At 43.4% G+C, this 14521-nt stretch overlaps 1 protein-coding gene across 1 annotated transcript; it reads left to right on the forward strand.

Annotated features, from left to right (window-relative positions):
* The first annotated feature begins 5938 nt into the window (after positions 1-5938).
* XCR1 (X-C motif chemokine receptor 1) lies at positions 5939-12827 on the forward strand. Its single transcript, XM_044255296.1, has 2 exons — positions 5939-5993; positions 11815-12827. The coding sequence occupies exon 2, from the start codon at positions 11832-11834 to the stop codon at positions 12825-12827; it is 996 nt and encodes a 331-aa protein (XP_044111231.1). The 5' UTR covers positions 5939-5993; positions 11815-11831.
* The last annotated feature ends 1694 nt before the right edge of the window (positions 12828-14521 follow it).

A 14521-nucleotide genomic window follows, 5' to 3' on the forward strand; every position in this document is an offset into this window, starting at 1 on the left:
ACAGTAAGATTTTTGTACTGCATACATTTGGTTTTTTTAAGCTTTTTCACTATTCATTTGAAAATAATTTCAAACAGAAAAATTGGCAAGTGTAAGAACCATGCAAAGCAGCACTTCCAAACTCTTCTCATAGATTCACCTATTATTAATATTTTATCCCACAGGTGGTATCATGTGCGTTCAGTCCAGACCTTCCTTTCCGAGTTATGTGAAAGGAAACTGTAGAACCTGTTACCCCTACATATTTCAGGGTGCACTTCCAAAGAATGGGAACATCCTCATACATAACCACATTGCACTGATCAACATCAGTAGGCTCTGTGTTAACCTAGCCCTTGTATCTAATCTACTTATGGGTGTCCCGGCTTAGCTGGTTGATGCGATCATGTTCTTCATAACACTTTTTCCTCTAGCACAGGATCTCCCAGTCTAGGGCCCCGTGCTGCATTCAGCTGTCGTGTCCTTTACCTCCTTTAATCAGGAAATTCCTCAGCCTTCTTCACCTTTCTTGACATTGACATTTTTGAACAATAGAGCTCCCTGCTTTTTAACAGGACATTCCTCACTTGGATCTATCTGATGATTCACCATCTTCAGATTCAGGTCATGCATCCCTGTCTGGATACTACAGGAGCCATATTGTGTCCTCCTCCGGACATCATATCTGGAGGCACTTGACGTCCATCTGCCCTTCACTGGGGATGTTAAATCTGATCATTGGGTCAAAGTGTTGTCCAATTTCTCTGCTATACAATTACTATTGCTGTCTTTGTAACTAATATAGTCTGTGTGGAAACCATTCAGAACGATGCAGATATCCTGTGCCTCATCAAAAATGCCCAATCCATTAAGGAAATTGAAAGGGGAGGTGAACCATGAGAGACTATAGACTGAAAAACAACCTGAGGGTCTTCAAGGGGCGGGGGATGGGAGGTTGGGGAAACAAGGTGGTGGGTGTTAGGAGGGCACGGATTGCATGGAGCACTGGGTGTGGTGTAAAAACAATGAATACTGTTATGCTGAAAAGAAATTTTTTTTAAAGGTTATTTATTTATTTATTTGACAGAGAGAGAGAGAGACAGAGATCACAAGCAGGCAGAGGCAGAGAGAGAAGCAGGCTCCCCGCCGAGCAAGGAGCCCGATGCGGGGCTCGATCCCAGGACCCCGAGATCATGACCTGAGCTGAAGGCAGCGGCTCAACCCACTGAGCCACCCAGGCGCCCCTGAAAAGAAATTTTTAAAAATGGAAAAAAAAATGCCCAATCCTAGAATTAGCAACCATTGGAGGTTCTTCCCTGAATTAGCCTTCTCTCTGATGGCTGTACAGTGATCTTCCAACCCCAACTCCACCTCCACAGTTACCTACTGACCTCTCCCATAAGCAGAGCCCTCCCCACTCACCTATTTACTTACCTATTTATTATTAATATAGAGGTGTGAATTCCTGTGTTTTTCAATATAGATCTTTGATTTTTTTTAAGATTTTATTTATTTGACAGAGAGAGACACAGCCAGAAAGGGAATGCAAGCAGGGGGAGTGAGAGAGGGAGAAGCAGGCTTCCTGCTGAGCGGGGAGCCCGATGTGGGGCTCAATCCCAGGACCCGGGGTCATGACCTGAGCCAAACTTAATGGTTAAGCCACTTAGACACTTAATGACTGAGCCACCGAGGCATGCCTGGATCTTTGATTTTGATCTGTGATCCACATTAACTCCTGTGACTCTATTGCCTATCAATGATAATAATAAGATAAATTTAATTTTTAAAAGTAACTTTGAGGCACTATTGTGCAGTGACATACTGTGACCTTCATGGAGTCATGTCTTCCTATAACTCTTGAAGCTAAGACTATTTAATTTCCTCCCAAAGATCTAACTTTGTTTTAGACTCTGGCATAACTAGAGGGACCCCAAGCTCTCTAGCCTCAGTTTCAGATAAGATCATGCTAACCTCAAAATCCAGATTACAAAGACTCTGGCACACACTCTACTCCCCTGCCCCCCAGGACTTCAGAACCATCCTCCCCACCCCCTAAAGCCAACTTCAGTTAATGATGAGGTTCCTGACGTGGTCTCCTGTGTTGTCATCCAGAAACGGTGGTGCTCATCCCTTCTAACCCTTCCATGAGATCCTTGGCCTCTGTGGCTACTCAAGGTGGCCCTCTTCACCTTCATGACTGAAGATGTTCCCCATGAATGTACCACCCAGTGAGGCCAGGATGCACTTCCAAGGGCTCTTAAAGCTTCAAGACCTTTGATGTACATACGCTTATGCCTGGTCTTATGTGTACGGTCTCAAACAGAATCATCTATCTTATACTTGGCCCAGTTAGATTATGGGAGCCAGGGGATCTAGAGTCAGCAGTTCCTGTTACAGAATTTAATTCCTGCCAAGAGTCCCACTCTGATGCTGATGCCAAAGACCTCTGCTGATACTAGTCTCTGCCCCGAATCCCACTTCCCCACAGATGGGTCCAGACCCGAACTGTGGTAACCAGGCCTCTGTCCACTTTGTGCTGTACCCAAGATTGGACTTCCCCTTTTGTCCGTCCAGTCTGCATGAGGCTGGAACTCAGTTCCACCTTCGTCCAGCCCGAGAAGTATTTTAGAACTTTCTGTTTAAGGCAAAACCATGACTTCTTTTTCACACTAAAACCAAACATGAGGAATTGTGAACTCCTTAGTTTCAAATTGTGTCTTCATATTTAGGGAATAAACATTTGTTAAACACTTCCTATGTGAGTCCTCTTGATAATTACCTACTTTGGCAAAGAGCAATCACACACATCCATAATTGGCCAATAAAGCTGTGGAAAAAAATGTCTAGCTAAAAATAATATATAGTTTGAATCAAAACAACATGATACTTCTCTACGCCTTCAAAATGACTAAAACTTTTAAAGCTAGTAACATCCAGTTTTGACCAGGTACATGGAAATGGGGACATCTGTACACTATTGTGGAAATGTAAATAAATACCACCTCCATAGAGGGCAATCTGGCAATATGCACCAAAATGTAAAATTCACATACATTCTCACATACACAAAATGTAAAATTCACATATGACCCAGAAATCCACCACTTCTGAAAAATCCATCCCATAGAAATATCGATACAGTGCATTAAAGGTATAGCTTCAGGGATGTTCCCTGTATCATTGGGATAATTTTAAAACTTGGAAGCAAACCGGGCGTCCATTGACAGGGAAGTGGGTAAAATATGGCACCACAATGTGGTGGAACGCTTTTCAATTGCTAGAATAAAATGGGCTTGGAAAGATGTCCGTGCCACTTTGCTTAAAGGAAAAAGGATATATCCGTGGGCATAATATGATCCCATTTTTGTAGAGAAAATCAATAAAACCAATGGTGGTTCTTTGAAAATTTTGATACAATCAATAGTGTTTATTCAGACTAAGAAAGAGAGAATTCAGATTACTAATATCAGAAACAAAAGAGGAGACATCACCACAAACTACATCAACATTAAAAAGTAATAGGGGAATATTACGAACAGTACTATGCCCACAAATTTGATAACCTATGGACCAATTCCTTCAAATATACAACCTGTCAAAACTCACACAAGAAGAAACAGACAATGTGAATAGGCTTCTATCTACTAAGAAATTGAATCAACAGTTAATAACTCTTCAACACAGAAATCACCAGACCAGATGGGCCTGTGGGTGAATTCTACCAACCATTTAAAGAAGAAATTACATCTATTCCCTATAATCTCTTTCAGAAGATAGAAGCAGAAGGAACACTTTCTTTTTTTTTTTAAAGATTTTATTTATTTATTTGACAGAGAGAAATCACAAGTAGATGGAGAGCAGGCAGAGAGAGAGAGATGGAAGCAGGCTCCCTGCTGAGCAGAGAGCCCGATGCGGGACTCGATCCCAGGACCCTGAGATCATGACCTGAGCCGAAGGCAGCGGCTTAACCCACTGAGCCACCCAGGCGCCCAAGAAGGAACACTTTCAAACTCATCCTGTGAGGCCAGCATTATCCTAATATAATTTATCGCAAGAATTAAAAATGTATATATAGGGGCACCTGGGTGGCTCAGTGGGTTAAACCACTGCCTTCGGCTCAGGTCATGATCCCAGGGTCCTGGAATCAAGTCCCACATGGGGCTCTCTGCTCAGCAGGGAGCCTGCTTCCTCCTCTCTCTCTGCCTGCCTCTCTGCCTACTTGTGATCTCTCTCTGTCAAATAAATAAATTCTTAAAAAAATGTATATATAAATGGGTCTTCATCAAAATTAAAGACTTTTGTTTATGAAAGGACACGCTCAACAAATTTAAAAAGTTCTCACAAAATGGGAGAAGTTATTTGCAAATCATATATCTGAGAAGACTCTAGTATCCAGAATATATAAATAATGCTTACAATTTTATAATAAAAAGCCAAATAACCCAAACTTGAGAAAGGGGAAGTTTCTGCATGGACACTTCTCAAGGAAGTACCCAAAGGACCAATAAGCATATGAAAAGATACTTAACCTTGTTATCCATGAAAGATATGTACATCAAAAGCATGGTAAGCTACCATTTCATACTCTGTAATTTAAAAAGGAAAGAAAGAGAGAAAATGAACAAGGGTTGGTGAAGAAAGGGGGAAACTGGGGCCCTCATGCACTGTTGGTGGGAAAGCAAAATGGTACAGCTCTGTGAAAAGCAGTCTGGCAGTTCCCCCAGAAAGTTTAAAAATAGTCACCATACACCCCTGTAATTCCACTCTTGGGTATGTAGGCAAGAGAACTGAAAATACGTGTCCACACAAAAACTTGTCCATGAATGTTCAGGGTAGCATTATCCATAATAGCATTATCCATAATATTCCACTATTATGGATAATAGCATTATCCATAATAGTGGAAACAACCCAAATGTCCCTCAGCTGATGAATGGGTAAATGAAATGTGGTGTATCCATACAGCGGAATAGTATTCAACTGCAAAATGGAAGGAAGTAGTGATACATCCCAGAATACGCATGAGCCTTCTAAACATTATACTCAGTGAAAGAGGCCGGTCACCGAAGGTCACATATTGTAAGATTTCACCCAGATGAAAAGTCCAGAATAGGCAAAACCATAAGGACAGCAAGTAGATTAGTGGTTGCTAGGGGGGATGGAGGGAAATGGGAAAGGGACTAGACTGCTAACAAGTATGGGATTTTTCTTGGGGGGGCTGGAAATGTTCCGGAATTGAATAGCAAGGATGCTTGTAAATATTGTGAATATGTTAAACACTACAGAATTCTACAATTTAAAGTAGTAAATTTTTTGTTCCATGAATGTTATCTCAATTTAAAATCATCATCATTGGGGGTCCTGCGTGGTTCCGTCAGTTAAGCATCTACCTTTGGCTCAAGTGATGGTCCCAGGGTCCTGGGATCAAGCTCCGCATCCACTTCCCTGCTCATCAGAGAGCCTGCTTTTCTCTCTCTCCCTCTGCTGCTCCCCCTGCTCGTGTGCTCAAGCGCTCTCTCTCTCTCTCTCTCTGTCAAATAAATAAATAATAAAATAAAATCGTCATCGCCATCATCATATGTAACTGGTATGCTAATAAATATAAATTTTACTAAAATACAGATGCAACTTTTAAAAAATTTATCCTTTAGGATTCCTTGCAACTCCAAAATTACCTGACCCTTTTCTCAGGGGGACCCAGGGGCCCAGATGATCCTTAAGTTGCGAACCACACCTGCCTTTGGAGATAGGTCAGGTGATCAGCAATGGGGCTGGTTCTGACAGGATGGCTTGGGTGGGAGTGGGGAGGTTGAGGGTGGGTCAATCCGGGAAGCCAGGAAAGGGAGAGGAGGGCTTAGCCAAGGCTCCCTGCCTCCCTCTGAGACTATACGCAACCGCAACCGTCTTCCCTTTAACCTTCTGGGCAGGGCAGTGTTTCAGTTTCTTGGAGCACAATGTGCAGCAGAGAAGTGCCATTTCTCCCTCAAGACGCATCTAAACAGGTGTAGATCTAGGTGAGTTCCTTTACAAACACTTCTAACTTATGTTTTCCTCTGATGTGAATAGCATGTACCAGGTGGAGAGCTAGTAAATATTCAGAGTCCTGACCCCTACTTCTAGAGCCTCTGAGGCCCTATGTCTGCGGATTTCCCTAAATCTGCATTGCTAAAAACCTGGTCCAAACACTTTGAGTAGACCTATCATGTACATGTTTTTCTTTTCCCTCTGCTGAAGAAAGAAAGTATAGGGGGTTATCTGGTGCCTAGCCTTTAGGTCAGGCATTATGATCAGTGGTTGGATAATTTAGATCTGTGTTTCTCCATCCAGAAGCATATTGTGGACTGGAAGGCTAACTTTGATCTTTTGGGGTTGAGCAAGCGCAGACAGGGAGGGAGGGCAGTGACAGGCAAAAGGGGACCGGGCTCCTAGAATATAACTCACAGTGGTTTGGGGTTTGGCACCATTTTGCCTTGTGCATCCCCAAGACCTCCCAACCCCAGACCAGAAGCGCCTATGATATTTTGTGTATAGGAATAAATAACCACCAGAAGAGTGAAATAGCTTTTGTAGATGTCCAATATCCCTTTAATTTCTGATTTGCTCAGAGTTTACATCATGAATGGGTATGGGGTTCTGTCAAATACTTTTCTGCATTGATCAAAAAGTGTCACGTAGCTTTTGTCTTTATTCTGTCAATATGGTGACAAATTGCTTGATTTTTAAAAAGATTTTACTTTTTTTCCGAAAAAGAGAGCAAGTGAATTGAGGAGCAGAGGGATAAGCAGACTTTCTGCTGAGCAGGGACTCCGAAGCTGGGTTCAATCTCAGAACCCTGAGAACATGACCTTACCCAAAAGCAGACGTTTAACCAACTGAGCCCCTGAGGTGCCCCAAATTACTTGAGTTTTCAAATGTTAAACCATTCTCATATTTCTGGAATAAACACCACTTTGTCGTTGATATATACTCCTTTTAAAGTATATTGCTGGATTTGACACGCTAACAGTTGGTTAAGGAATTTTTGCGTCTATATTGATGAGTGATACTGGTTTTGTAGTTTCCTTTATTGTGATGTTTTTGTCTGGTTTTGGTATCAGGATGATGCTGGCCTCCTGAAGTGATTTGAGAAGTGTTCTGTACTGTACCTCAGATTGTTTGTAAAAGATTGGTATTATTTCTTCCTTAGAAGTTTGACAGAATGCATGAGAAAAAAATCATCTAGTTCCGGAGTTTTCGTTGTGACAAAGTTTTTTTTATAGTTAATTAAATTTCTCCAATAAAAGTAGGACTTCACAGATTTGCTGTATCACCTCTTTGTCAGCTTTGGTAGGCTGAATTTTCAAAGAAATGTGTCCATTTTATTTAAGTTGCTGTATCTAATGTAAAATTGATCATAATATTTCTTTGTTAGTCACTTAAATCTACAAGATCTGTAGCAATGCCCATTCTTCCATACCTGCTACCCAGAATTGGTGTCCTCTCTCTTTATGTTCTCAACCTAACTAGAGTTCTGTTACATTTTTAAAATTTTTTTCCAACAACCGGTTTTTCCTCTCTTTTTATTCCCTATTTTTTATTTCTTCTTTTATCTGTATTTCCTTCCTTCTAATTCCTTTGGGTTTAACTTGCTCTTTTGTTCCCTAGCTTCTGAGTCATTGATTTTAAATCACTAATTTTAGACCTTTCTTTTTTCCAATATAAGCATTTAAAGGTATACATTTCTGAGTATGCTTTGGTTGTGTGCCATGAATTTTGATATGTGTTATTTTCGTTATTATTTGGTTCCAAATATTTTATAATTAGCCTTTGATTTTTTTTCCTTTGACTCTGAGTCTTTAGAAATATGTCATTTTACTTCCATATTATTTTGGCTTTTCCAGATATCTTATTGTTATTTGTTTCCACTTCCTTTTGGGCCTTTCATTTAGTTTGTCTTTCTCTTCTGAGATCTTTCCATTCATTAGGGATATATTTTCCTTTAGTCCTTTAGTCCCTTGAGCACAGTGAAGAGAGTTGCATTTCCATACTTATTTCATGAATTCCAACATCTGGGTCATCTCAGGGTCAGTTTCTTGATGGGGTTTTTTCCTTTTGAGGGTGGACCACGTTCTCCTATTTCTCCACATGCCGAGTGATGTATTGTAGCCTGATCATTACAGATGCTATGCTGTGCAGACCAGATTCTGTTTTATTCTTTTGAAAAGTAATCATTGTTTTATTTGTTGTTTGTTCTATCACCCAATTAAAGTGGCCAGCTCAGACTCTAAACTCTGCCTCCCATGAAGTAGGCAGCAGCTCAATTCCAGTTCACCACCTCCACATTCACAGGGGCATTCATGGTTCAGAGGTCAGCCAAACATTTGGGCAGAGTAAACACACAGATCCTGAGGTTCTCACTATCTAACCCTTTCCTCTCTGCGATGTCACCTCATCCCCTCTCCAGTGGCTGTGATTGCCCTAAGTTCAGCCTTCTAGTTTTCCAAGACCAAAAAATTGTGACTTTGCTACTGGAATTTTAGCTGCCCCTTATGACCGGCTCCTGCACTGAGGCCAAAGCCAAAAATGGGAATCCCACCTGTGCCATTTAGTTGCTCTCCTTTTTCAAATGCCTGGTCCCTTCCAGAATTCACCATCTTTTGGTTGCTCAATAGTGCCCAGAGGAAGGTTTGGGGGTTTGGTTTTGGTTTCTTTCCCGGGGTTTATAGTTCTTATCTGTAGAATGGTTGGTCAAATCTTAGCTTACTCAAATATTATTGAGAAATGAAACCCACTTATGTTATCTTTTCCATGGTAAATAATTCAGTGCTTGATAACCAGGCAAAGCAGGAACTAGAAAGTCCTCTTAACAACCCATTCAATCTGCATTATTCGGGACCACAGATCTGGAAAAAACTAGGTAAAGAGGGAGAAATGGAAGTTGAGTTGATTGGCCATTGGCTCCCTGTCATCCCAGCCCAGCCCGAGGACTTCCTTTATTCTGGAGAGTTGAGGAGAAAATGTGAACTCAACGTAGAGACCTGTGATTATCTTATCTTGGCGATGCAACACAAATCATCAGCCAAGGAAGCCAAACCAGCTCTCTGTTGTTTTGTTCTGTGTTCATGAGATATGTTACAACACTGAGATTTTGTCAAGCTACTTGTTTTTAGTAAATTGCAATAAAAGAGGGACAAGATATCTTCTTTGTCAGGATAAGTCACTTAATTTTGAGAAATTTCTAACCACGCAGCTGGGCTGATGATATTAAGAAGATGGGTCAGCTTACACTGGCCCTAGGTCAGGAGAAGATGAAAGCCTAGCAGCAGACTTTGGGGATCACCTGTATGATATGAGGGGTGCTTACAAGGCCCCATCCCAAAAATATCTGCATTTCCAACTCATCACACTACAGGAAATCCCAGACATTTGTATGATTTCTAATTTCCTTCTAAACTATAAGCCTCTTATAGATAGAGACTATTTATTAGTTATGTTTCCACCCAAAAGGCCAGCATCTGTCACAGGGCCTGGCATATGTCAGAAGTCATCAAACACAATTGGATTGAATCAGATAAGCTCCTCTTTAAAATGTAGACTCCCACTTTCTAAATGTCAAAAAAAAAAAAAAAAAAGAAAGAAAGAAAAGACATGGACAGAATTAAAAGCTAAGAAGCACAACAGATTGACAGTACCAAAAAGTGCTCTTAAAAATTCATAAGGAAGGGGTGCCTGGGTGGCTTAGCAGGTTAAAGTCTCTGCCTTCGGCTCAGGTCATGACCCCAGGTCTTGGGATCGAGCCCCATATCAGGCTCTCTGCTCTGCAGGGAGCCTGCTTCCTCCTCTCTCTCTCTCTGCCTGCCTCTGCCTACTTGTAATCTCTGTCTGTCAAATAAATAAATTAAATATTTTTTAAAAATTTTTAAAAATTCATAAGGAAAACATTATTAGTCCAAGCAAAAAAAATGAACAAAATTCATAAATACTTTCAAAATAAGAAACATAACTGGACAGTAAACATACAAAAGCTTATGTATTCCTCTTTGGGAATCAAAAGAATACAAAAGAAACCAACTATATGTAATATTTTCAACCATCTTCACTTTGGTGTTTGGAGACATGAATTGACTTACTACCTAAAATCGGACATGTCTGAGACGCCCCCTTTTATTCCTCCCATCCCAAACTAGGTAAGTGCGTAACTTGGGCTGCTTTTCCCTTTCTCCTCCTCCAAGTACAAGACAGGAGAGCTTAGGTTTGGCTCCCGGCTGGGCTCTCCTTCCTGCTTACTGGCTTTATACTGTTGAAAAGGGCACTTCACCAGTCTGAGCCTTGGTTTCCTCTTCAATAAGGTAGGGGTGGCCGTGCCTTACAGACAGTCGCAGGATGGAAGGAGCAGGGGAATAGCCTGTGCTAGTACAGTGTCTGGCTCTTAAGTCACTCCCTCTCCTCTTCCTGGCCTTCAAGTCTCATAGTTTCCCAAACCTCACTAACTCAGAGGATTGAATCAGTGTGACTCAATACAGTTCTCTTAGCTACTCCCCTCCGACAGGGCACTTAGGTTATTGCCATTTGTTTGTCTCTATAGGATGTTCTGTAATCCAAACTCCCGTGTGAGACAGCCTTCTGCTCAGAGAGTTAATCTTCTGTGTTAGCAAGTGTGTGAACCAGCCTGATGCCATCTTGGACAAATCTGCCACGATGACTGCTCTGTGACCTGGAGCCCTCTTGAGCACAGTCCCCCCACATACCACCACAATCACCATTCTTTCCTTTTGTCTAACCACTTGCATAATAAATTACCCTTAAGTATATGCTTAGAACATAAAGGCCTTGATCTATTCTGGAGATACAACAATGACAGACAAATATTCCCAAACATTTCCTCCTAGTTGTCACCCATTATGCACTCCCCAGCCTCTAGGGCTACAAAATCAGGTGTAACAGGACGTCTCAGGGTGCAGAGATACACTCATCTTGCAGCAACCCAAGACACACCTCTGTCCATAAGCCCCTTTAATAAGCCATTTCTTGGCAAGCTGGACTTTACTGGCCTTTTTTCTTTGGCCTCATGGCTCCTTTGGCCTTTAGAGGTCACTCTGCATATACTTCCCTTTCAAGGGACATCTGTGTTGGTGACGATTTGGTCTCCCAGAATCTCAGTGTTCATCGTAATCTTGAGGTTATTTCACACCTGAGTTTACATGAGAGATGTTTCCTCCTTTCTTTTTAGACCTGTTTCAAGAGACAGCAAGTTTCCTGAACAATCCTGATATCAGAATTTCTTTACTTTATGGAAGAAAGGAAAGGAGGGAGCAGAGGAAGTAAAGAAGAGAGGGACAGAGGGAGAGACAAAGGGAAGGAGGCCAGGAGGCAGAGTAAATGCTCACTAGATATTTGCTAAACAAATGAAGGAACAATTTGGGGGTCATTAGCTCTATTTTATAGATGACGACCTGAGGTTCAGAAAGGTTAGATAGCTTTCCCAGAAATATAGTAATGGGGCTCAAATTTGACCTCAGTTCTTTGACTCCAATTCCATTGCTCTTCCTCATACACCTACGGGAAGAAGGGTCTAGCTTAGTGCTACTCAAATGCCAGCCTCCAAGGAGAAATGGGGTGTACAACAGAATGCAAATGAATGCACTTCCTTCATCAGGAGAGCCTTGCTAAGAAAAAAAGCCTGCCAAACTAAACAGAATGCTTAGTGACTTCGTGTTCTGACAAAGTTCCTAGTCACCTTACAGTTAAGTGACCATAGGTAGCTGGACCATGGACCACACACTTCTTATGTAATGTGGGTCCTATGGATCCTAGCCTAACCCTGTGGTCTGAAACTCTGCATCTCTGTCATTTCAGATGCTTTCTTTGTCTAGATGGAGCCCTCAGGCACCCCAGAGTCCATCACCCCTTTTGAATATGATCCTCAGAGCTTACTGTGTGAGAGCAAGACCTTTACCTTTGCCACCATCAGCACCACCATCCTGTACCTCCTGGTGTTCCTCCTCAGCCTGGTGGGCAACAGCCTGGTGTTGTGGGTCCTAGTGAAGTATGAGAGCCTGGAATCCCTCACCAATGTCTTCATCTTCAACCTGTGCCTCTCAGATCTGGCGTTCTCCTGCCTGTTGCCAGTGTGGATCACGGCGTACCACTGGGGCTGGCTGCTGGGGGACTTCCTCTGCAAGCTCCTCAGCATGATCTTCTCCATCAGCCTCTACAGCAGCATCTTCTTCCTGACCGTCATGACTATCCACCGCTACCTGTCAGTGGTGAGGCCCCTCTCATCCCTGCGTGTCCACACCCTCCAGTGCCGTGTGCTGGTGACCATGGCTGTGTGGGCAACCAGCATCCTGTCCTCCATCCCTGATGCTATCTTCCACACAGTGCTTTCTTCACAGTGTCAGTACTCAGAAAGGAAGGGGTTCCTAACCTCGGTCTACCAGCATAACGTCTTCTTCCTGCTCTCCATCGGGATTATCCTGTTCTGCTACGTGGAGATCCTCAAGACCCTGTTCCGCTCTCGGTCCAAACGGCACCCTCGGACAGTCAGGCTTATATTCACCATCGTGGCAGCCTACTTCCTTAGCTGGGCTCCCTACAACCTGCTCCTGTTTCTGGAGACACTGCTGAAACTTGGGGTCATCCAGAGCTGCGAGTTCAGCCAACATATGGATTACGCCATGCTCATCTGCCGCAACCTTGCCTTCTCCCACTGCTGCTTCAACCCAGTGCTCTACGTTTTTGTCGGGGTCAAGTTCCGCAGACATCTCAAAAGTCTGCTCCGGCACTTCCGGATCTGTGGGCAGCAGGCAGGCAGCCTTCCTCATCACGCAGCAGGCTCCTTCAATTACGAGGGTGCCTCCTTCTATTGAAAGGGAGTTCAGTGGTGCCAGTGGAGGTAGACAGAGCTGCTGGAGTGGGAGCAGGGAGAAGCAGGGCAGGGAAGGACATCATGGAGGGCATGCTGGGGAATGCCATGGCCACCTTCCACAAGTAGGTCCTTCATGTCTCCTCTTCTGCAGGTAGTGGCAGAAACTGGAAACTGAATATTTCCATCCAGAAAAACATTTCTTGGATTCTGAGTTCATCATTCATTCCTTCATTAATTCATTCCTTCAGACATTGCTTAGTCCAGAAGGCTCTGAAACTTGGAAGGAGTCCCAGAAAGGAATCCCTCCAAGGCTTTTTGAGGGTCTGAGGCTCCATGTATGTGCTAATTGTATAGATGCAGACTGATGGTAGATGGTCTGTCCTCTGCTCACCTGGAGGGTTGTGCCAGCTGACTTTGGAGGGGTTGGCTCTGCACTCCTCTGTGACTGCTGGGTGAGACTGTTTCACTGGGCCAAGATAAGCATATCCTCAAATAAGCAAGTCAGAATGCAATCTGGATCCTGAAGACCCAACTAGACAAGAGATACATTCCATGTCATAGCTCTAGTGTATGCCACATGAACTAGCACCTGGATATTTGGCCCATAAATAATCTTTTGTGGAAAGAATGAATGCAGTAAGTCCCACCTTCTGCATGAAGCATTTGTTTGCAGGACATAAAGATATGGAGATACTATCATGACCCTCTAGGTACCAATAGTCCAGCTCTGAAGGTCCAGAAAACTAAACATCCTCCTCGGCCAAGGCAACCAGGGTGAAGATTCCTACATCTCATCCTCTCTGGATGGATATCAAGCTGATTCTTCAGATTCATCAGTTTCCACCTCAGATGTTCTCCATCTGCTTGGCTGATGGCACCAGCTTCCCCCAGCCACCGACACTCCAAACCCGCATCAACTCTGAGTCCTACATTTCCCTTCCCTCCACTCCCACAGCCAAGTCCTGTTGCCTCTGCCTTCCCCATGTCCCCCAGAGCTGTTTCTGTCCATGTTCATTGAATGCCCATGGTTCCATCCCCAAATGACCTCACTTCCTCAGCATCTTCCACTCCTCACCTCTTTCCCCACAAAGTCTCCTCTGAGTGGACACCAGGGTGCTTCGAAACCCTTCGTGGATCCTCACACTATGCAAATAAAGCCCAAACACCTCAGCAAGTCTTTCAGGGGCCCTGCAATCTGGGGCCAATGAACTTTTCCTTTGTTATTCCACCTTCTGCCATCCCCACCATGCAGCTCAGGATCCAACCACAAAAAAACCACACCCTTCTCCCATCCTTCCAGACACCCTTCCCCCAGTCTCCTCTGGGCCCCCGTCATGTGGTCCCCAGGGCATGGCACACCTGTCCTTCTACTCCACTACCTACAAGCCCCAGCTGAAAGGCCAACTCCTCAGGAAGACCTTCCCTATCTGAAAATCAGAAGAGCACTCTCTGGTGTGCTGTGGCACTCTGCTTGTCCCCTCTGAAATAGTATTTGTCACTCTCCACCATGTGTCATAGTTACACTTGTGCATGTCTTATCTTCCCGCCCCATTGGAATGCAAAGTGCCTGAGGTCTTGCACCCCGGGTCCTGCACCCTGCCAAGGGCCCTGGTATTCTAGCACGACGTATTGAGTGGGAGCAAAGAATGACAGCTGTCATTATTTTTCTAATGTATGCATTTGGGGGACCCATGC

Source organism: Neovison vison, chromosome 6 (assembly GCF_020171115.1).
Source record: "Neovison vison isolate M4711 chromosome 6, ASM_NN_V1, whole genome shotgun sequence".
In the NCBI taxonomy this organism is placed as follows: Eukaryota; Metazoa; Chordata; class Mammalia; order Carnivora; family Mustelidae; genus Neogale; species Neogale vison.